This window comes from Hippocampus comes, unplaced genomic scaffold (genome assembly GCF_001891065.2).
Source record: "Hippocampus comes isolate QL1 unplaced genomic scaffold, H_comes_QL1_v1.1 scaffold7, whole genome shotgun sequence".
In the NCBI taxonomy this organism is placed as follows: Eukaryota; Metazoa; Chordata; class Actinopteri; order Syngnathiformes; family Syngnathidae; genus Hippocampus; species Hippocampus comes.
The window spans coordinates 928,315-951,722 of NW_017842060.1; the positions used below are offsets into that span (position 1 = coordinate 928,315).

Below are 23,408 nucleotides of genomic sequence, written 5' to 3' on the forward strand. Positions count from 1 at the left end.
GGGGGGGGGCAATAATCATGTCGTTTCCTTAGTGTGGAGAGACGCTGTGACAGCTCATTAAAAACATTTTTTCCTTAATTGAATTCATAATTATGTTTTGAAAAATTCTGATCTGAGAAAGGAATGACAGGTTTGATAGATTTTAGTTTTTGATCCAACTGCCTGCTGCCTCAATCTAATGATAAATTGCAGTTACAGTATTTAGATTTCGTTGATGGGAAATATATTAAAATATCAAAAAAAAACATTAATGGAAAGAAATAAAAAATAACGCCATAAATTAAAAAATATCTATATTTTAAATCAAAACAATAGGAAACTAATATTTTTATGTCTTTCTTTTATTCTTTTTAAAACCCTGAGGAGACTCTGAGATCGGTCTTTCGACGTCATCTTTGTGCGCCTGGTACTTTTTCCGTTTGTTTGTTTTTTCTCAAATGGTTGGTTCCCGTTTTAGATGTAAATACGTGAATATATTTGTCATTTGTTTTCTGTTTTTAAAATACATGCTGTCTTGCCTGTGTTGTCTCTTTTAATTTTGGTCATGCTTCTTACATGGGTTTGTCTGTTTTGGCAATTTTCGATGAGGTGTCTTGCTTCTTTCTGTGTGCCTTTCATTCTGGAGTCGCAATGGTGTGTTGTTCTTGTTGTTGATGATGTAAAACGTTCCTCCTTATTCCAATGTCTCTTCATTAATAATGGGATGACAGTGATGAATTATTTTCTTGAAACGCGCCACGGCAACACGATCGAATTCCAAACGTGATACACTGTTTCCTCCTCTTGGCCAAAGTGGATATTACATACTTGTGAGTGGCTTAGGTTAGCCTGAATTCATTTTTAGGGTACTTTTGAGGATAGTTTTATACTGTCGATTTTTATATTTTATATTCGCCAAAAATCAGAATCCTTTTGTATTTAATAAAGTTATTTATTTTGTGATAGATAGATCGCATTATTGCCCGCCCAAGCGGGTGTTGGGTTAATCATGATATCATATATGATTAATTCGTTTTTTTATTGGATGATTTTTATACATCGATTTTTTTGACAGTAACAGAGAAAAATCCCGATGCCTGCTCAGACTGTTGCCCGCCCAAGGGGGACTTTGGTCCAGATCCTAATTTGGACGCCGCACCTCCCCAGTCTGGAGTTTGTATTTTATTTTTTAGGTGGTTTGGGGAGACCTCAGAACTATGCCCTTTAGTTGTGCACGTCATACATTTCATTTCTTTTTCTTATTGTTTTTTTTTTTCAACTGGCACTCCTTGCCCCGCCACTCGTCGAGTCCAACTCGGGTTGTTGTCCGCCATGAGCTCGAACACTTCTGCTCACCTTAGCCGCTCCTCCAACCAAAGTGTGGCCCGCCCCCTTTTTTTTTAAGGTCCTCAGGTGCGAGATGCGCAGTGGCTTTTTGCGCAATCATGCAGAAGGGGGAAAAAAACCAGTCCGCGCCGCCCTTTGCGATGGACTTCCTTGTACAGTATCGGGTTACACACACACGCACACGCAATCGCGGGCTGAGTCACTGGTGGAATTTACGCACTGACTGTGTCTCTCCAGCATGGACGCGCTCCCCTTATGAGGACTTCGCCATTGTGTTTATCCAGTCTGAGGCGCACTTCTGGGGTGCCAGGAGGAGATAGACCTTGGAAGACCCCTACCACCGACCACCATAATTTATTCCTCTGCGTCTGCTCGTTAGAAGAAGAGAATTGGATCTGTCCACCATGTCGATGTCCACTCGTGCACTCCGGGAAATCCTGCAGAGGGCTGGAAATGACACCTGTGTGGACTGTGGAGCAGCAGGTGAGAAGGGCATTTACTTTAGTTTTCTGTCAATGGGTGTGCGTGCGCGTGCCTTTTTTTTTTTTGTTTGTTTGTTTGTTTGTTTTTTTTTTTTGCGGGGAAAGTCATTGGGAGTGAAAAGATTTTGGGGCTTTTGCGGAGTGGAAACTCCAGGAGGATTTGAAATGTAGTGCAAGTCGTGACATGCTGCACACGCCCTCGTCCCGCTCCGCTCGTCTGTGCTGGCATGCCGAGGAAGCTCCGCTTTTCCTTCAAATGTGTCTTCAAGGAGGTATCGAAAGGGAGACAGTCAAATACTAAATACAAAAAAAGTTTTTTTTACCCGAAAGAAGCATGCCCTATGACGACGATCGCTTGGCCAATGAAGACGATTTTAGGACCAACCCACCCCAAAAATAAGCAATGTACTTGAGCAAGCACCAAACCAAACTTTTTTACAACCACCTTATTCAAAGGCTTTATTTGCAAAAGGTGCCAGCAAAGCATTAGAGTCAACGAAAAATAACAAAAAAATGGAAAACACCCCCCCAAAAAAGTTTTTTGCACCACTGTCATGTAAACATATGAACAAAATGACTCTATGCTTTGGGTTTTCTGTTTTTTTGGAAGTCTTTAATTTTTGTGTTCTTGTCGTCTGGTTCCGTCTCCTTTAAGGAACGCGGCCTGCATCTTCTTCCGAGATAAGAATCTGATAAGAATGTTTGCCAGATAAGAAAAAGGCAAATCAATCCAAATGAAGGCTAAAAGTTGGAACATTAATCCCCCCCGCCCCCCCCACCACACCTTTTTAAAATTATTTTTACATAATCGGCCATTAGTTTGGCTTAATATACAAATGATACGAAGCTGTTGGATTTCCACGCCATTTGCCGTCTTGAAAAGTTGCCTCATTTCAGCTCACAGATCCCTCCGGTGTATTGCGACAACATTTCGATATGAAAATGACCCATCAAATATTACCCGTTCAGGGGATCCTTCTGTGAGTGAACTTCCTGTTGTGGTAGCGCAGATCCCGACTGGGGTTCGACCTCGTTGGGGGTGTTCATCTGCTTGGCCTGTTCCGGCATCCACCGGAACATTCCCGACATCAGCAAGGTCAAGTCGCTGAGTCTTTCCCACTGGGAGGACCACGAGGTCCAGGTAGCACCACTGAGTTTTCGCCTTTTTTTTTTTTTTAATGATGTCCATGCCCTTATTTCGAAGTACTGTGTGTGCTCTATTTTTAAATTTTTATTTATTTATTTATTTATTTTTGTCAGTTCATGGCGGAGAATGGAAACGAGCGGATGAAGAACAAATACGAGGCCTCCGTTCCCGTCTACTATTACAAGCCGTCACACAAAGACTGCCAGTGAGAACAGACATTTCCAAAGGTTTTCAACAATTGTTAAGTCAGAAGCGAAAGTTAGCTTTGAAGCTAGCATGCTAATTCAACATTGAAACTCATTCAATGCCTGGGACGTTTTTTCATGTCTTTTAAGAATCCGAACGTTCGATCGTTGGTGTCTGGGTCTGAAAATGGGCTGGCAGTGGGATGAGTTTACGTGTCTTGGCTGGGTCGCCAATATTACGCGTCACAAAAGTTGTCAGTGACAACGGCGATTTTGAACGAGTTAGTGTAGCAGCCTCCTGCTCTCACGCAGATTGTTCAATCCTTTGTGTTGGTTTTATTGTGTTGTTTGTTAGGGTGCTGAAGGAGCAGTGGATTCGAGCAAAGTACGAGCGCAAGGAATTCACCGAATCGGCCAACAAGTTTACGTACGAGGAAGGCAAGTGGAGACACACGCATTCTGATGTATTCAAAGCCAGAGGAACGAAAAATGTTGGCATTTTGGTTTTTTTAAAAAATTTTTAAAGTAGTGCTTTGATTATATTCTGTAATTAAAAATGGGGTTAAAAATTATGTAATGTTTGTTTTCTCAATGCAGCACATATTCTGAAAATGTAGTTTTGAGGATTGTTTTGTTGTTGTTGATAAAAGTTTTTTTTGTTTTTGTTTTTTACAAACAGTACTACTTTGTAACTGTTGAAAAACTTTTTGGGGGGAGTGTTGCATTTATTTTGAAAGGAGAACAATTTTGTTGGAATTTTTGAACAAGAATTTTTTTAATCATGTTTTTTTAAGCAGTGATTTTATGGATAATTTCTCTTTTTTTTTTAAGTACTTTTAATTTTTCATCATGTAGCCTTCATTCTGAAAAACTGCAAATTTTAGACCAAACCGATATTTTCAAGAGAATCCTGCGCCCTTTTGAAAATCAAAGACTTATTCCCTCAAAAAGTACTTTGAGAGTCAAATGACACCAATGCTAAGCTTGACCTTTGCCCCACAGCCATCAGGGATGGCACCTTGATGAAAAGGGGCCGCGACAACGGCCTCTTCCTCAGCAGGCGATTCGTCCTCTCCGAGCGGGAGGGCACGCTCAAGTACTTCACCAAACATGATGTAAGCAAACGTCCTCGCCACACGCCACACGCGCACACACACACACACACACACACACACACACACACACACACACACACACACACACACACACACACACACACACACACACACACACACACATATTAGCCGCAACAACAAAAGAACAACACACGGTACAAATTTAACTTTATCCTGTTCTGACTGAGATTTTTCTTGAGAAAAAAAATGCAACATTGCTGTTAAATTAATTATTTTCCCATGATTAAAAACAAAAAAAATCCTTCAACTGAAAATAAAAACCTTCATTTTTTCTCCAAAAAGGACTAATAATAGATATACTATTTGACTGTTACACTCAGTTTTTTAATGAAAAAAAATCTGCAATTTTCCAAGTTCTTTATTACTATTTTTATTCTACAAAAATGTGTTGTTTTTTTTTTTGTTCCTGCAGACTGGCCACAAGATTTATGTAATACAGTAATCCCTCACTATAACAGTTTATCTTTCACACCTGAGCTGTCTGATTTTTTTTCCGTGCATTTTTTTTCATGTTTTTTTTTTTTTTTAACCGTGCATTTGTGTTCTGCATCCTGATTGGCTCAGGGACTGTCGACCATGTCAACAGTCTCCGTGCCTCATTGCTGGACAGCTTGCCAAATTTTCTCCAGGACAAAGTCTACAGTATCGAAGAAACGTTCAAGACTATCCATTTTCCCCAATAATAATTTTTTTTGTAGGGCGTGGCTTAGAAAAGAGATGCACATAAACTCCCAAGATTTTGTATTTTCCGCCCCCTGCAGGCCAAGGAGCCCAAAGCGGTGATCAAGGTGGACAGCATCAACGCCACCTTCCAGCCCGACAAGATCGGACATCCCAACGGCCTGCAGATTACATATCTCAAAGATTACAGCACCCGCAACATCTTCCTTTACCACGACAGCGGCAAGGTCCGCCTCGGAGTGACGCTACCGCAAACGCGTGGGTCGCCGAGGGGTCCGTACGTTGGTCCCGGCCTGATTCTGTGCCTTATCCCCCCGCAGGAGATCGTCGACTGGTTTAATTCCATCCGAGCCGTCCAGCTTCACTACATGAAGGTGGCCTTTCCCGGAGCCACCGATGCAGAGGTCAGTACGCTCCATAGCGCCCCCCCCCCCTGGAAGCTTCCGCCAATTGGCACGCAATTGGTGGGACATGTCTACCCCCCCCTCCCCAAAAAAGACCATGCTCGAAAGTGACTCAAGGACGACCCCTCGACTGAAACTGAACAGGAAGTCAACAATTTTGGTCTGACTCGCCCATTTTGGAGAATGTAATGAAAAATGAGGCCTCAGAATTTGTTTGAAGAAAAAAAAAATGCTACGATCACCGGTGTAACCAATGAACATGAAACTGGGCCGAAGTGTCTTTCTTAACACGATCCTTGGAAAATTCTCTCGAACCCATGACGGAACTACTTTGTACTTTGTCCAAGCCCAACATGGGAATTGGCCAAAAATGAGTCCCAATTAGCTTGTTTTCTGGACAGATAGTTGACTTAAAATTGACCGTGAAATCTCAACGCGGGCATGGGACAATGTCTAAGTTTGGGGATTTAAAAAACGTTTTTTTTTTTGTTTTTTTTTTAATTAACTGTTGACTGTTGTGTGTTTGTTGGTCTCAGCTGGTTCCGAAACTCACCCGTAACTTCCTGAAAGAGGGCTACATGGAGAAGACGGGTCCCCGGGTAGGTCTGGCAAAAAGACACAAGAACAACGCAATTCAACAAAATATGACACAACCCACAAATTTGAAAAAAGAATAATAATGATAATCAAAACTAAAAGCTGGAATAAAGAATGTAAAATAAGCATAACGCAAAATATGTCACAGGAAAAACAAAAATAGTTTGGCCCTCTTTGTACTCGCTGGCTGATTTATGAAGACGTCGCGTGAATGATCATTGAAAAATGCTTACCTTAGTGCAGTTTGTTCTTTTTTGGGGGGAGGGGGGGTTCTGAATGTGGAAACGGGATTTTAAAGGGGACCTTTCATCTTTCCAGTTTTTTTCATGTATCGGGCCCTCAAATGAAAAAGTTTGGACACCCCTGACGTCTATAATTTTGAAAGGCTATATTGGAATTAGCTTGCCTTGAGATTATTTTGTCGACATTGCGTTTCATTCCAGTCAAATAAACCCAAAGCCACGTCCAAAGTCCACCAATTGCCGTTCACAATTTCCGTACGAAATGATGGCTGGTGGCCTGCACACAGCGGAGTCTCGTACCGGAACAAACGACTCCGATCCGAGACACGAACGCTAACAATGCCTCTTTCAACATTGAGCCTTTTCGGAAATCCGAACCGCCACTGAACTCGGACTCGGATTTCCCCCGTCCGTCTTTCCATCTGAAAGACGTCATTCAAGTTTGGGCAAAAATCTCGCGCACGTGACTGCAGCACTGGTAACAATTACTGTTTTGTTTTTGGTTGTGTTTTTGCTAGCAAACAGAAGGCTTCAAGAAACGTTGGTTCACTTTGGACCAGAGACGACTCATGTACTACAAGGACCCGCTGGTAGGACAAACACACACATGTTTACTCCACGTGCTCATATTAAATCAACTTGATGCCTGTCAGATTGGGATTTTTTTTTCTTTGTTTATAGCTTTATTGGTGTAATATGATTGTTCTTTCCACAAAATTTCACATTTCACAAAAAAAAAAAAAATCTCAAAATTTAAAAATGTGTCACACACACATCTAACAAAATGTGATTTAGGGTTTTTTTTTTTGGTGCCAGTTTATCACCATAAACCATTAAAACCAAATTACCCCATGGGGATGAATAAAGTTTCCTGAATCTGAATATGAATCTGAATATGGCACAGTTCTAACAAATTTCATTTTTTGGTCACAAATTCTCAGAATTGAATAAATGTGCAAATATTTGCAAAACAAAAAAAAGAACAAGCAATGTTGCATAATTTCATAATTTTACTCATAATTAAAAAGAATTCTGGCACAATGGCAATTTTTTGTTGCAAATTTGTTGTAAACTAATTAGTTTACAACAAATTTGTCCACATGCAATTTTCTCACAAATTACTATCGCAACCCCCCTTCCCCACAAAAAATACATTTAATCTTAAACTCAGACAAAATTATTGCACAAATATTTTTTTAATACAAAAATTAAACAGTCTCCCAAAACTGCAAACAAATATTCACAAAAACAAAAAAAGTTGACAAAATTACACAATCGTACTCATGAAATTGAAAATGAACTCCAGCTCGATGGCCATTTTTAAAACATTTTTTGAAGCAAAATGCTTGGTGAAAATGTCCTTTTTTTCTCTCTCTCTTTCTTAAGCAAGGCCATTTGTCTCCAAGCCATATTTTTTCTCCTTTTGCAGGACGCCTTCGCCAAGGGCGAGGTGTTTCTGGGCAGCAAGGAGCACTACAGCGCCTCGGCCGGCCTGCCCGCCGGCACCTACTGCAATGGCGCGTGGCAGCACGGCATCACCATTGTCACGCCCGACCGCTGTTTCCTGTTCACATGCGAGACGGAGGCCGAGCAGCTCGACTGGCTCAAGCTTTTCAACGACGTCATGAACGCGCAGATGTCCCCGCAGGAGTACACCAGTAAGACCTCGGCGTGTTTTTTTTTTTTTTACCCCAACAGCAGCGCAGCCTAACTCCACTTATTAAAATAAAATAAAATAACAGTTGGCTACCCACACCGCTACATGAAGCCATTTGATCAAAAGAAGCCTGTGCCGTCTTTCGAGGCTGCACATCCACCCTTTGGTACTTTGGTGTCGTTTTTGTTCAATTAAGTCAAGGAAGAAGCAGTTTGCTCCAGACAGAAACTAAAAGCGAAGAGCGGAGCTGAAGTGAGAGGCTCAGTTAGCTCACTCGCTTGAATCTTCGCAAAGCAAGACAAACGTCGCTCGCATACAATTTGGCGACAGGGCGAAACTGCAACAATTTTCTTTCAATCTACCTTTTATTTATTTCGTTATTTATTTTTTTATTTTTACACACTGAAACTGTCTCCTGAAATTCTAGGTTGAGTTCACTCAAAATTACAAAATTCAGACACATTTCTAACATTTGATTTTTTTTTATTAGGAAATTCCACAATTTTCAGTTTTTGTGGTATTCAAGCAATATTCAGATTTAAAAAAATAAACTCTCTAAAATTGACAACAAAAAAACATGGAAAAATCAAGACAACATTTTCTGTCAAAATTTTAAATGCCCCCAGGCAACTACTGGCAGTCTATTCATGCAACTTGTGTGTGTTTTGTTTCCAGTGGAGGCTTTGTTCAAGCACAGACATTGACCCAGCAGCAGATTGCCAACAGGATTTTTTTTTTTTTTTTTTTGGCCCCCCATCAAGTGTTCAAAAAACCAGGACTGAAAATAACAGGCAACGAGTGGGTCATCTTCTCAAGCGTTCAACAATCCAACAGCGCCATTCAGTGGCTCTTTTTATATCCTAACCCATGATAAGTCTCTCCGATTATATTTTCTTTTCTTTAATATATTTTGGGAGGCTTACACTTGCATTGCATTTAAGAAAATGTTTATTTCAGAGTAATTTGCCGGGGCTTTGTTTTTAATTTTTTTTTTAGTTTTTCAGAGTACATATTTTTCTGGTTTACAAATATGTTTTTCCGATTTATTTTCTATTTTCTGGAATAGTTTTCTTTTTACAGATTTTTTTTCTCTTTTAGGGGGGATTTTTCTCTGTTTTTCTCCATTTCTTTGTCAATGACAGAACCTCCTCAAAACAAACATGTGAAATCTTTGACTGAAAAACAGGAAAAAAATCCATATAACTGAAAGAAACACAGGAACTTAAAAAAATATTTTAAAAAATAAAGTTCCAAATAAATTACTCAGAAAATTAATCCAAATAAATGCAATATGCTTCCCTAACTCTTACTCTTTTTTTTTAACACACAAAATGATTTTTACTGAATAAAAAGTTTGTCGCCTTCACTTTTTTTAAATTATTATGATTATTTTTTAGTTGCTGTCCTGCTGTGTCCCATCCTTTTCAAACAACACCAATACACTGAAACAATACGTCCAACATTCCTCGAATACTCAACTCAACCGAATGTTCAAACAGGGATTGAGACTGTCCAAAAGTTCCCACCGGCGCTTGTGAGGTGGAGGTTTTTGGGTGGGCAGGGGTGGCGCTTTAACACTTGACTGACAAAAAGACAACAGAAGGGAGAGCTGCAACGGCTCCAATGAACTGACAAGACCTCCGGGAAGTCGGCTTCCATTTGGAATATCGGCACGGATGGAGGCCACCGATCTGATGTGACTCCTCTTGCTTCTCTTGGGACCGCCAGACAAGGTTTGTCGTTGTTTTTGTCAAATTCCCCTCTCTTCTTTCCAGCTTTTGACTGTGTTTCTGTCATAATGTAAAGCTGCTGACATTTTCTTGCACATGTGCTTTTTGTAAGATTCCGGTTCAATTATCTTTTTTTTTTTCCTTGCCAAAGTCTTAAAAAAAAAAAGATGGTTGACAGCATGACCATTTTTTTGCGGCTAAATGACACTGTTTTCCCAGAAAGTATTTAGCAGCTTTTCATTCATGTACAGGAGCCTGACAATTTCTTCACGGCATTGCTGTCAAAATAATTGGAGTCTCAGAAGATGCCATCGGATTGCCGACACTGACCCCCAATGAACTACATGACCAACAATACCTCTAACACCACGGGAGGCTCCTTGGACAGTAGCGTCAGCGATGGCGCGGCCGGCCTGTGGGTGACGTGTGTGCTGGGCGCCACCCTGACGGTCATGTGGCTCCTGGGCACGGCGGGCAACGCGTACACGCTGGCCATCACGCGCTCGGCGGCACTGCGCCGCAAGGGCTCCGTCTACATCTACGTGGCCAACCTGGCCCTGGCGGACCTGCTCTACCTGTCCACCATCCCCTTCGTGCGGTGCACATCCTTCCCCCCCGTGGTGAAGCGCATGTGCTTCCCGACGTGGACCCCGGAGGCTTTCAAGGCCTACGTGGGGATCCTGTTCCTGACCAGCGTTCTGATCCCGGGTCTGATCATGGTGTCGCTTTATGTGGGCCTCGCTCGACGCTACTGGGCCAGCCAGGCCCGTGCGGGAGGACGGGCCCGCTCGGCCCGACGGCGAGGACTCAAACAGCGTGTGGCAGTCATGATCTTTAGCATCGTGGTGGCCTACTGGGCCTGTTTCCTGCCCTTCTGGGGGTGGCAGCTGACCCAGCTCTTCTCACCGGAGTCCCTCAAGGCTCTCTCCGCGGCCACTCACAACTACGTCAACTTTTTTGTCACCTGTCTGACATACGGTAACAGCTGCGTCAATCCTTTCCTCTACACTCTGCTGACCAACAATTACAAGGACTACCTGGCCCAGAAAGGCCAGTCCACGCTGGCTAGCAGAATGGAGACGACAGGAAGCTCGCCCTCTCGGGTCTCATAGACCGGCAAGTCTTGACTGAAGGCTTCGGCTTAAGGTGAAAGTGATTTCCCTTCCCTTATTCGGCTCAGGGGGAAAACGATGGATTTTTACATGAACGTGAATATTTTAAAATCTTTATAACCCACTTATGAATCATTTTCTGGATATCAAAACATAATCCATTAATTTGCCCCTTTTAATGCAAAAAGCGACTCAAGGTAAACTCTGTACTTTATATGTTCATCATCACATTAAAGACCTTTCCGAAACCAGGGATAAACCTCTTTCAATCAATGCAAAGTGGTACCCAGTGATCATTTATTGATACTTGACCACCTCTTTGCAGGGTAGACTTTTTATGATCATTTATATTTGGTATTATTTTTAGCTTTCCCACATGGCCGCGCACACTTTCTTCTTTTTGGAAATGTAGTCACGCAATGTTACATTCCTCGGCCTCTTCCCACTCTTCAGAGTCCTGCTGCTAATTATCTCACAGGCCCATTGGATTTTTTTTTCTTTGGTCTTGGTTTTATGTCACACACACGCAATTGCCTTCTGACAGAAGAAGACTCCCCAAATAGTCCCCCCCCCTCTAAAATTAGCCCAAAATGGCCAAACTAATGTAACCCTTTATGTTTAAATTTCAAGTTGCACAAGTTTCAGTTATTTCGTGTGTGTGTGTGTGTGTGTGTGTGTATGTGAGTGTGTACACTGTAGTGTGGACCCCTCAAGACATTCGAAAGTTTTTCCCCATTTAAAACATTCAGCTAATTTTTCCAACTTTTTTCCCTTTTTTGTTTGTATGTGTGTTATCTCCTGAAATGACAACTGTTTTGCTTTAGAGCTTGGAAAATGGTGTGTGTGTGTGTGTGTGTGTGTGTGTGTGTGTGTGTGTGTGTGTGTGCGCGCGCGCGCACGCACAAAACTAAAGATATTGTCCATTTTAATCATATTTATTCGCAAACCCGTTGACCATCGAAGCAGGCTGTTTTCTAGCTCCTTCTCGAGGCTTTTTTTTTTGTTGTTGTCATGACAAGATCACTCCAAGGTGAAAAAGTTCATTCCAAGCTTTCTAGGAGAGCCAGGATGGATGATGAGGAGTCACGTACAGGTTTGCCAACGTTGAAGCGACCGTCGCTCGACAGATGAAGGCAATCTCTACTTGATTTTGATGCCGACTATCCTGGCGTCGCCGCCCACATCGAAGTATTTGTACTTGACGTCGCCCAGTCGGTTGGGGAAGCTCATCATGGAGCCGTCGGGCAGCTTGATATAGAACTCCTCGTAGTTGAAGTTGATGTAGAACTGGAAGACAGAGAAAAAAAAAGCGGTTAGTGGACTTTGAAATGTTAAGGTAGACCCCTGTATCTTTTAAAAAGGCTTTTTATGGCCCAATAAAGCTCCGTGTGATTATGTAGCTGTTGACCTAGCATAGTGGCAGTACCGAAGACCTGATCCACTCACAGGCTTCGTCTTGGGAATGGCTTTTAAGACAAATAAAACAACTACAATTACACCGAAGAGTGTCTTTAAACCCTACGTTACAAGCACAGTTCAGCAGCTTAATGGTTATAAAACAAAACAAAAAAAGTCGCTCGAGTGAAAATGCCCTTTCAATTCCCCATTTATCTCAACCTAAATTCATGCGGTACAATATGAGAACATTTGACTTCTTTCTGTCCAGCAACTAAAATGAAAAGTGTGCGCCGTCGTTGCTGTTAGCTAATGCTATGTTAGCGAAGCTATCCTCCGACAAGTCATTAAAGAGCTCAGATTTCGCTTCCTTCCTTAACTTCGTGCATCCTTGAACATCCTTGTATTTTGGAAAGGCGCTGAATATGATGAAACGCCAGTCGCTAACTGTTAGCATTTGAACCATGCTAACTCATCCAGTCTAAGGCGAGGTCGCCAACCTTTCCGGAACAGAGAGCTACTTCTTGGCGAGTGACCAGCACGAAGGGCTCCCCTTTGATACACACTTGAAATAACCGTTTTGCTGAAATGAACTTTCGTTACATGCCATGTTTTTATGAATAATTAATGATCATCATGTGTGTTAAGACACTGACAATGCGAATGATTTCTCACAATACCTATACTGTATACGTATCAATATGCAACACTTTATTTCTATAAATATCTGCCGGTGTTTACGTTTTGAAATGATCACTTGGACAACCCTTGTGGCCTAGCTGCTTTCAGGTGTCGACATATTTTGAGAGTTGAAGAACTGCTGGGGGGAGATGGGGTGGGGGGTGTCATACCTTGCTCTCCTCACCACGAGAGAAGCAGAGGTTTTCGTCGCGGTGCTCCTCGCCCCAGCAGCCTCCCGACATGGAGTTGCAGACGATGACGCTGTCGTCAAAGCGCGGGTTGAAGTGCAGTGCGATGTTCTCCGAGTCGTGGCCGATATTGATGGAGAATCTGCGAGAGGTTGACGTGTTGTCACCATGAAAAACGAAATAGCAAAAAGCAGGCACATCGAGAGAGTAAATTGGTGAGCGACTGACCTGCTGCAGTCATCTTTGGGCTTGATACGGATCTTGAACTCCTGCCCCTCCTTGAAGGTCATGTTCTGGACTTTCTGCGATGGACAACGACAAACGGATGGATGGATGGGTGGACAAATGGATGGACAGATTAATGGTGTGTATTGTTTCATATGGTATCATACGTCATAGACATATACGGTATTCTTATTAGTTGACCTAATGGCTGCCTGTTCGGTGAAACAATACGACTCTACTTTCCGCTAATGATTACGCGAGACGTTCTTATCGTCAGTGTTAATGATCAACCAGGTCATAGCATAATCATCTCTGGCAACAGGAAGCGTCTGTTTGGACACCGCATATGTGCTCACCACAGAAAGCCATAAAGACACACCTCACCATAAACCATCCGCACTCCACGTACATATCTGTCGATATTACATTTGTATGCACATTACTTACAGAATCTTTCCATGCTTATGAAAAGTAAAAATGATTTATTTATGTACGTGATAGATTGATTGATTGAGTTTTGCTTTTTACATCATCAATAAAAGTCAAATGCTATCTCGCGCACATCCTGGCCCACACCCACACATACGATTTGCTGTTCTGTACCGCTTAAAGAGGCGCCAGTTTATCATTTACTACATAAGAGCAGTCGTCTGCATGAGAGTAATTACAATTCATTACAATGAGCTTTTCCTGTTTCTTGTCAGTTCAATAGTTGAGACTATCCACGGTATGAAAAACGATTTACACGATTAAAGAACCGTTGAGATTAGCGTCAGCAGTGAGAAATTAACATTTACTACCTTAACCAGAGCCGCTGAAATGGAAAAGTAATTTGTTTTGACTCCAAAATCAAGATGAACTTTTAGAGGAAATAGAAATGAGAAATGAATATTAGTGCACTACTTACCATCTTGGCTTGGGTCTTGAGTGGGTCGTGCCTCGAGTGACAAGAGACTCCAATGACTGGTCCTGATCTTTATATAACACAGGTGAAGCGGGAAGAGGAGGTGGGGGAGGTGATGGGGACAGGAAGGGGCAGGATAGTAAAACATTTCCATGCCAACGACACCTACTATGGGAAAAAATGTCAGTAAAAATATGCTTACAATACATACACTATTGGGTTTGAGTCAATGAAATACATCGGCAGGCTAATTATGTCAGCAAGAATAACCATTTCAAGATCAGGCAAAATGAGCTATTATTAATTACTTTTAAAATATACTTAAAGATTAAAATATATTTTATTTCGGATTGTCCTTTTTTGCAATGAAAAATGAAACTGTCGCTGACATCACGGACAAGCCAGACAACTTCATTGGCCGAACCTCAAATACAGTGGGCGTCACACAATGTCCCGTTTCCCGTGTGCATTTTGTGATTGGCGTTTGCTTTTTTAGTTTCCTTTCGTTCTTCTTCTTATTATTATTACTACTAACAATAATATTATCCCCACATAAATATATTTGTCTTCTGTCAAGCACGCTTGCGCGAGTGAAAGTCTGTCATCAGTTTCCTTCTTCATCACGTACCAGTTGGCACATCTCATTGGCTGGACCTCAGTGCAGTGGGCGACCCGTAAAGATATTTCAGCCAATAGTGTGTGCGTATTTTACCATAGGCGTGCCTTAGAGCCAACTCACAGAATATCACCTCAAGCTAATAAACAACCAACAAGTTAGAGCTAAAACAGGTAGCGACCGGTGTTGTTTTTTAAATTAATATTCCTCTGTTCAATAAGAGAGTAGTTTCATGTAACTTAAAAGTCGATTCATCAATTGTTTGGACACCGATCACTGTGATTTAGGCAGCTGACATGTTCTGAGGCCATTGAAAAAGGTTGAATCTTGTTGAAAGAATCTGTGTGTATGTTTGTGTGTAACATTAGCTCGCTGGCTAACCTGAACTGAACTTGACCAAGTATTTAGCCGAGTACCGGCTAAAGGCTAATAGCCGATGTGTACTTGTCTCAACTTTGTCCTTTCCACGTTCTTATTAGTATTATTATTATTTTTTTTTTTGTGATAGACATATCATGGCGTCGTCCGTGACGACGGGAGCAGCAACGATAGCCGCCGCCGAATGCACTGTGCCCGCTTGTATGTTCGCCCCGGATCGGGGCTTCTGCGCCGCTGCAGACGACGATGCATGCGAGGGAGAAAGCTTGGAGGACAGCGAGGGCACCGATGGCGAATCGGCGGAAGTTTTGGATTTAAGCAACAAGGTCGGCCTCCCTTGATACCATGTACTTTTTAAAAAGTTATGAATTGATTTGTCAAATGCATTCCGATACATACACGTTTCATGCTGTGACACAAGTGATACGTCCCCCGAACCCGTTAATTTAGAAGGGGCACGCCGTGCTAGACGTGACGAGAGACACTCAGAAAAAAAAAAACCTTAAAAAAACCCAAAACAAAACAATAAACTCGTAAACATTCATTTAGAATAATTTATTTTGTTCTCAAATATATTAGATTCAATCTACACCTAGCTGCATGTATGACCACGCCAACTAATTCCAGATTTTTGTTGTAAAATTGTCAAACCTAGTGTAGCTTGAAAGCATTATAAAACCTTTTTGCTTTACTGTTTGTTGTATATGTTGAATTGCTCCATGTACAGCACTTTGTATGCAGCGATGGCTGTTTGAAAGTGCTTTATAAATACAGTTGAGTTGAGTTGAGTTTTTTCCAAAACCATGTTTCTTTGTGTCCTTTTTACTATTTCCCATTATTTTTGGTCATCCTGGCCTGCCGCGCAGCTATATTACTCACAAAAAATGTATTTAATTACATAAATAAGTACAATATAAAGTGAGAAGCCTGCAACAGAAAGACGGGCATCTTCATAATTTTTAATCTGATTGATGTATCTGCATAGTTTTCCCTATTTGTACTTTTCAGATGGTCTTGGTGAGTCCGACAGGTGAACAGTACGACGCACTGCAGCGACATCTACGGGCGCGGCTTGACGAGGGCTGCGGCGAGACCATCTTCGTGGTTGGAATGGGCTCAGGTAAGAATGTCGTACAGGATCAAATGTGACTTGATTGATGATTTTTAATTTAATTTTATTTATCTTCATGTGGTGGTCTTCAGATGGCGGCGACTACGGCCTGAGCGACAGAGACATGGAAGCGTCGGTGGCCACGGTGCAATCACTGTGCGAGCAGGTGGAGGCCGACCTCATCCCGCTGAGGGAGCGCACAGAGGTGGGCGGCAAGATCTGCGACTACCTCATCCGCCGCCGCGTGGGTGAGCAGGACTTCCTGGAAGTCAGGTGGGCTTGAGCTGCTATTAGTTATGCTGTCAGGTGGAAGTTGGCCTTTCCCTCTTTTGTGCACAATTGACTCACAACTTGAATTGCACTTCCTGGGTCCAGGGTGGCGGTGGTGGGCAACGTGGACGCCGGCAAGAGCACGCTGCTGGGCGTCCTGACCCACGGCGAGCTGGACAACGGCCGTGGCTTCGCGCGCCAAAAGCTCTTCAGGCACAAGCACGAGATGGAGAGCGGCCGGACCAGCAGCGTGGGCAACGACATCCTGGGTTTCGACCACGAGGGCCAGGTGCGGTGCACGCGGGACACGAAGCGCCCTGGTAACGTTCCACGCCCCGCACAAAGTCACCGCGCGCCGTCTCCTTTCCCCCAGGTGGTCAACAAGCCCGACAGCCACGGCGGAAGCCTGGACTGGACCAAGATCTGCGAGAAGTCCTCCAAGGTGATCACCTTCATCGACCTGGCGGGCCACGAGAAGTACCTGAAGACCACGGTGTTCGGCATGACCGGACACCTACCCGACTTTTGCATGCTCATGGTGAGGCTGCGCTTGTGCCCCCGGTACGGCCCGCGGGCCCACTTGCTTCCGTAATCCGGCCCGCTGAGAATTTACGAGTGTGAATTGGGGATTTTACGTGAGCAAGAGAGTTCTCTTTATTTCTTGCACTGATTTTGCCTTTTTCCACATAGAATCGTTTAAATTGCATTGAAAGGCTGCAAAACATTCAACACATGATTTCCATGAAAATGGGGCAGGAAAAAACAAAGTCAAATATTTTTTAAATATTGAGAAAAAAAAATCTGCGATGAAGCAACTCTGCGTGTGCCGAGCTGCGAGTAGACGGGGGTCCATTTTCTTAAACTTGTTGCTTTATTGTAAATTGTAATATCAAGACTTTTATATTTTGATGTATTTCCATCCAACCATTATCTGAACTACTTATAAAATCATTTGGAAATGGATTAATTGTAGTCAATAAAATCAAAAATAGTGGCACAAAAATAGACACTTTTTACAATAAAATGTCTTTTTTTTTTTTCATTGAAAAATAGCGTGATTTATTGAAAGTAAATGTATGGAATAAGTGACTGCGTTTTTTTTTTCTAGTCAACATCTTAGATAAACTTTTCAACCTTTTTCAAATTTTTTTTCTGAATTAATTTTCCTTTATTAAAAAAAAAAGAAAAACAAGCAAGTGAGCTCATCTGTGAGTTATTTGTCCATTTTCGTTTAACTATTTAAAGCACTCCTGCATTTTCCCGCAGGTGGGCAGCAACGCTGGCATCGTTGGCATGACCAAAGAGCACCTGGGTCTGGCGCTGGCGTTAAACGTGCCCGTCTTTGTGGTGGTCACCAAGATAGACATGTGTCCCACCAACATCCTGCAAGGTTCGTCTTGTCGTGGAGTTTTTTGGTTGTTGTTTTTTAATATTTTTTGTCCCCCCCCCCCCCCCCCCACACACACACACATCAACAGACAAAATCGTGTGCGTTTATTTCCGACCGTAATTGGTAGAATGCAGTAGTTTCATCTATTTCAAAAAAATGGCATGAGATTAAAAAAAGAAAAATTGAAATGTTGCAAATTAAACCCAACATTAATAAAATACAATGATTGTATTTCAGAGCTTGTTATTTAAGATTTGAAGAGACGAAAAAAGACGTCGAACACCAGAAACTCGTACATAAAATATGTACAGAAAAAAAAAAAAACATATTTTTCTCATCTCCAACAACGGCTTGCCTCCAGAAACTCTCAAACTACTCCAGCGGCTTTTGAAGTCACCCGGCTGCAGAAAGATTCCCGTCTTGGTCCAGAACAAGGACGACGTCATCGTCACGGCGTCCAACTTCAGCTCGGAGCGGTGAGCTCGCGCCGCGCACGATGCGTCATCTCGTCACCGTTTCGTAGAATGGCCAAGATGCGTTTGTTTCACGAGGCCGCTGTTGTCTTGAACTTGCCTCCCTGGCAGGATGTGTCCCATCTTCCAGATCTCCAACGTGACGGGCGAGAACATGGACCTCCTTAAGATGTTCCTCAACCTGCTCTCGTCCAGGACCGCCTTCAACGACGACGAGCCCGCCGAGTTCCAAATCGATGACACGTATTCCGTACCGGTGGGTGCCCGAACCCCCCAAACAAACCATACACGGGAAGCGTCCGTTGTAGTTGGATTGTGTGAGCTGACGATGAATCACGGGGGTGGGGGGCTATGGCACAAATGTGATGACAGAAGATGTTCGGAGCAATTTTTTGTGGGGGAGTCTGGGTTATTTCTCGCGCCGTTGAGTCTGTCGGGCAAGGTGGCACTTCGCTCAAGGGGACAAGACACGCCATCGGAGAAAAGTGACACGCCAGAAACTTCGTCCTGCTCGAGTGGACCATTTTTGTGCTTGCGTTTGGCTTCTCTATTGCCCGACTTGTCTGTCGCCAGGGTGTGGGCACGGTGGTGTCGGGCACCACGTTACGCGGCGTGATCCGACTCAACGACACGCTCCTCCTGGGTCCCGACCCGCTGGGCGCCTTCATCCCGATCGCAGTCAAGTCCATCCACCGCAAGAGGATGCCCGTCAAGGAGGTGCGCGGCGGCCAGACTGCGTCCTTTTCGCTCAAAAAGGTGAGAGGGAGGGTGGGGGGGCACGTTTGGGAGAAGGGGCGGCGCGGCCAGCCCTTTCCCGTTCCACTTTCACACCTCTCGGTCGCCGTTTAGATCAAGCGCTCGTCGATACGGAAAGGCATGGTGTTGGTCTCCCCCAAGCTGATGCCGCAGGCCACTTGGGAGTTTGAGGCGGAGATCCTGGTGCTGCACCACCCCACCACGATATCACCGCGCTACCAGGCCATGGGTGAGCGCCCGCGTGCTCGGACGCCGCCGCTTTTTGCAATCCCGTTCAAAATTTCTCGGTGAATGTTTTCTTTCTTTGCCGCCGCCGCTGAGAACGTACTCGGCTCTTTTTCATCGCGTTGCCTTTGCTTCCGTTTCTGCAATCACACGGAGAAATGTTTCCGTCTTTACCGCCGCCACTTTCTTTCGGCTTTTTTTGCTGCTTCCGGAATCGGGCTGAAAACGGCGCGCATCTTTCTCACGCTAAAATCGTGTTCCGTTTTTGCTGACGCTTCTGGAATCACACCAAGGTTATTATAGTTGATGAAAACAAGCAAAAACCGGGGGGGGGGGGGGAACAATTCGTGAAAGGAATAAAATAAAACTGAGTGCGTTTAAAAATGATGAATCACTTGAAACTAAATGTGAAAAAGAACTGACCAAAACGAACTTCGATTATATGACAAGTTTGTTTTGGTCTCTTTCAATTAATTTCATACATTGAGCTTGCGGGATTTGTTTGAAGTGTCGTTATTTTGATAAATTGTATCAAAAAAAAAAAAAAAGATACAAATTAACAAGCCAAAGCGAAAAACTAATTGACACTCTCCGAAAAAAAAAAAAAAAGTGTAAAATGAAAAATCCCAAACTTATTTCAGCACTGAACCAATTTTTCTTTGCATTCTTTGCATGCCGCCACTTTGCCACCATTTACGGAAGCACAATGTCAATTTTCTCCGTCTTTGCCAGTGCTGTTTTACCGCCGCCTCTTAAAACAAACGTCCTTTACCATCGCTTCAGGACTCCCGCTGAAAATGTCCTCCATCTTTTGTCGCCACTGCGAAGCCGCCGCTTCTGGAATCACACTCCAATTTTTTTCTCCCTTGCCCGCCGGCCGTCAGTCCACTGCGGCAGCATCCGTCAGACCGCGACCATCCTGACCATGAGCAAGGACTGCCTGCGGACCGGCGACAAGGCGGCCGTCCACTTCCGCTTCATCAAGACGCCCGAGTATTTGCGCTGCGACCACAAGCTGGTATTCCGCGAGGGCCGCACCAAAGCCGTGGGCACCATCACCAAGGTTAGCCGTCGTGGCGCCAACGCCGGCGGTTGCGCTCGATAACGCTGATGAGAAAAAAGAAAAAATGGTGTTCACAGCTCGTGCAGTCGGTCAACACGCAGGCGGCCAAGGCGCAGCAGGCCAAGATGCTAGCCGGCAAAAAAATGTTCAGGGATGGCTCAGAGGAAATGCGACCGCCCAGTCCCAATGCCGCGTCGCTTCCTGTAAGTGTACATTCGCGATCCATCAGCAATTATTATTATGAATATTATTATTATTATGTTTTTAGTTTAGCGAGCTTCCCTAAATGTTGAAGAGCTTATAGAAAATGTGCTTGTTTAATTAATCGTCCCCCCCCCCGGATGATGTCACGAGTGCGTTTCTTTTACTGTCGGCAGCTCAAATCAGGAGGCGGAGGGCGGCGGCGAGGCGGCCAGCGGCACCGAGCGAAAGGAGGTGCCAACGTGGCGGCGGCGGCGACGTCACCGGTGGGCCCCTCGACAACGGCGGTGGGCCTCGTGTAGACGCGACCGCTCAGGTTCTTCTGCACGTTCGACACGCAGGCGCACACCAACAGCGTAGCAAGGCGCAGCAAGTAAATGCAACACTATGCAAGAAATTGCTGGCAAATTTGTTTCTGCTGTCCAAATATGCTACTTGGAAGCATGCACCCGTCGCTAGTTTTGGACAAAGTTATTCACAACCACTAACAGTACACAAATGGGATTTTTTTTTCCCGAAGTGATCGATATCAATGGAAAATGCCTTTGCTAAAATCAGGAAATCGAGCGGTATGAAATCCTTTTATCGTGATGTACTTATCGCTCATATCGCCCAGCGCCGGTCCACACTTTTTTTTTTTAATAAGCTGAGCAGATTGTTCCCTCTCAAAGATGGCACAATCTGTCTTGTGTTCTTTGTTCGTCCCTTATAAAGTTGCAAAAACAAAGAGAGAAAGAAAAGGGTTGTTGTTTCATTTTTCAAACAGCGTTTTCAATGTACAAATGGTCGCATTTAAACGAAATGGCTGCAGTTTGTGTTGTCGAAAACCTCTTGAATAAACGAAACTACGGGGAGAAACAACGGAAGCCGTGACTCACTCGCCGCTGTTTGTAATTTGTTTTTAGGGTGTTGAACATATTGAGGCTGTGTCATGTAATCATCTTCCAAGTTGATTTTCGGGTGGATTTTGCGGCCCCGCACAGCGCAGTAAACCGTAAGCTCGGAAACAAAAACACAATTATGACAGATGAGATTTGTTAGTCCAGAATGAATTCATCAACAAGTCCCTTTGGATGTTTCATGTCAAAAAATGTCTTTAACTGCCGAACTAAACATATCGGCGCTTTTTACTTTTTAATAATGAAGAAATATGAATGCATCATTAAAAAAATAACAATGTTTGTTGAATTCTGTGAAGAAGATGTGGAAAACATCCACTGTTGACCTAATGCAGTGCGTCATTACACGTGGACTCCAATTACATCGACTTTTGTAATCAGATTACATTTTATTACATGTAATTAGTTACTCCCCAGCACTCCCCCATTTGCGCACTGTTGCAAGACAATAATTGCAATTCCCCCACCCAAAGCCCCCCCCAAACAGACACAAAGTAATCTGCATGATACTAAACAAAATGCGATTGATTCATCACAGCACTCCGCCGTTGAGCGTTTGCGAATGCTTCAACGGGCCGGCCGCTCCGAATGATATTTCCATCCCAGGATGCATCCGGCATATTCCCCGTTTTTATGGCGTCTGCAAACGCGTCCTCCGAGGGAGGAGGAGCTGATTGAAAAAACGCCGGCAAAGTCGTCGGCAACACCCGATAGGTCAGATAATTAGACGTGGCAGGCCGACTCTTTCTGAAGCGCGCTCGATTGAAAGTTTTTCCGCGCGCCAACGAAGGAGGTGCGCCGGCAGCTTGAAATTATGATCATTATCATCATTTACAGTCGGTTCCATCTCATCGAAAAAGTTTGTCTCCGCCACCGAAGTCCCGCACAAACTCGGTCGACGTTCTTAACGAGGCGAGCCAACATTATGCGACAATTAATCAGCCGCCTCGAAGGTAAACAGGAAAAAAAAAAGGGCAGATGAAACCTGGCGGAGCACAAAATGAATGTCTTAATAAATAAAGATTCTCATGCATAATTGAATTTGGCTCTCGGCAAAAAATCCAAATCAAAATACGGTCGATGGTAATAATAGCCGCTCCAATTAGAAGACTTGATTTTTGTCCTCGCTTGTTTGCATTATTTGAAATATTCACGGTTTAAAATACTTTGATTTCCCCTGATGAGCGATGAGAGTGGTGCATGAGCAAGTGCAGAAGTGTTTTTTTTTTTTTTAATTGGAGACGGGAGGGGAGGGTGGGTCAGTTGTCTCTTTCGGCCAGCAGGTGGCATTGCTGCGTAAGGCATTCAGCGTCGTTGGAAAAGAGCAAGAAGCCACATGTGGGCCTGATTTTATTTCCACACGTTGTGCAGGAAAAAAGAATTCTCAAAGTATGTACCAAGAACTTTATTTGTTGTTTCAATGTAGTGACAGAACGTGTGCTGTTGTTTTTCTTCACCCCAAAATGTTAGTTGACTTTTTTATTATTATTCTTTTTTTAACATTGGAATCATAGAATAGAGAAAATGAAAAAAAAAAAAATTGAGTCAAATCGATTCGGTCCACTTTCAAATCGAATTGGTCCATAAATTGCTGGACTTGTTCAGTTATTGGCAAGTAATCAAAGATGTTTGTGTGTCTGAAAGTGCAGACACACGCCGGTTCTTTAGTGTAGCTGGCAAGAAAGTGCTGACAGGGCGCTTTGGATTCATCATGTTGGTACCTCCTCCACCCCCCCAAAAAACAAATAAATAAAGTTTGCTGACTAAAGGATACTCCGGCAGCCATTTTGCCTGCGGTCGATTCCAGATGAATAAATAAACCCACCTTGAAGGCAGCAGCTTGTTCTTCTTCCATGTGAACCAAGACGCACTCGAAAAGCTTGGAGTTACGGACGTTGAAGAAAAAAAAAGAAAAATAAACAAGCGCGTGTTTG

The 23,408-nt window shown here is 43.5% G+C and overlaps 4 protein-coding genes across 4 annotated transcripts; 3 read left to right on the forward strand and 1 right to left on the reverse strand.

Annotated features, from left to right (window-relative positions):
• Positions 1–1,475: 1,475 nt before the first annotated feature.
• Positions 1,476–8,813, forward strand: LOC109511285 (arf-GAP with dual PH domain-containing protein 1). The gene is made up of 11 exons (XM_019862264.1): positions 1,476–1,809; positions 2,819–2,949; positions 3,069–3,160; positions 3,496–3,578; positions 4,143–4,255; positions 5,038–5,184; positions 5,278–5,361; positions 5,898–5,960; positions 6,719–6,790; positions 7,630–7,858; positions 8,533–8,813. The coding sequence occupies exons 1-11, from the start codon at positions 1,731–1,733 to the stop codon at positions 8,559–8,561; spliced, it is 1,122 nt and encodes a 373-aa protein (XP_019717823.1). The 5' UTR covers positions 1,476–1,730; the 3' UTR covers positions 8,562–8,813.
• A 154-nt stretch (positions 8,814–8,967) lies between these two features.
• On the forward strand, positions 8,968–11,144 carry LOC109511001 (urotensin-2 receptor-like). The gene is made up of 2 exons (XM_019861720.1): positions 8,968–9,590; positions 9,839–11,144. Exon 2 carries the CDS (start codon positions 9,923–9,925, stop codon positions 10,697–10,699), a length of 777 nt encoding a protein of 258 aa, XP_019717279.1. The 5' UTR covers positions 8,968–9,590; positions 9,839–9,922; the 3' UTR covers positions 10,700–11,144.
• Positions 11,145–11,622: 478 nt separating this feature from the next.
• lgals2b (lectin, galactoside-binding, soluble, 2b) lies at positions 11,623–14,196 on the reverse strand. The gene is made up of 4 exons (XM_019862301.1): positions 14,096–14,196; positions 13,192–13,265; positions 12,946–13,105; positions 11,623–11,986 (listed from the first exon to the last, which is right to left on the reverse strand). The coding sequence occupies exons 1-4, from the start codon at positions 14,096–14,098 to the stop codon at positions 11,840–11,842; spliced, it is 384 nt and encodes a 127-aa protein (XP_019717860.1). The 5' UTR covers positions 14,099–14,196; the 3' UTR covers positions 11,623–11,839.
• Positions 14,197–14,785: 589 nt separating this feature from the next.
• LOC109511267 (GTP-binding protein 1-like) lies at positions 14,786–21,429 on the forward strand. Its single transcript, XM_019862209.1, has 14 exons — positions 14,786–14,881; positions 15,217–15,412; positions 16,095–16,206; positions 16,290–16,470; positions 16,573–16,756; positions 16,841–17,005; positions 17,734–17,857; positions 18,219–18,333; positions 18,442–18,586; positions 18,904–19,086; positions 19,180–19,315; positions 20,196–20,374; positions 20,452–20,577; positions 20,752–21,429. Exons 2-14 carry the CDS (start codon positions 15,224–15,226, stop codon positions 20,875–20,877), a joined length of 1,965 nt encoding a protein of 654 aa, XP_019717768.1. The 5' UTR covers positions 14,786–14,881; positions 15,217–15,223; the 3' UTR covers positions 20,878–21,429.
• Positions 21,430–23,408: the final 1,979 nt, after the last annotated feature.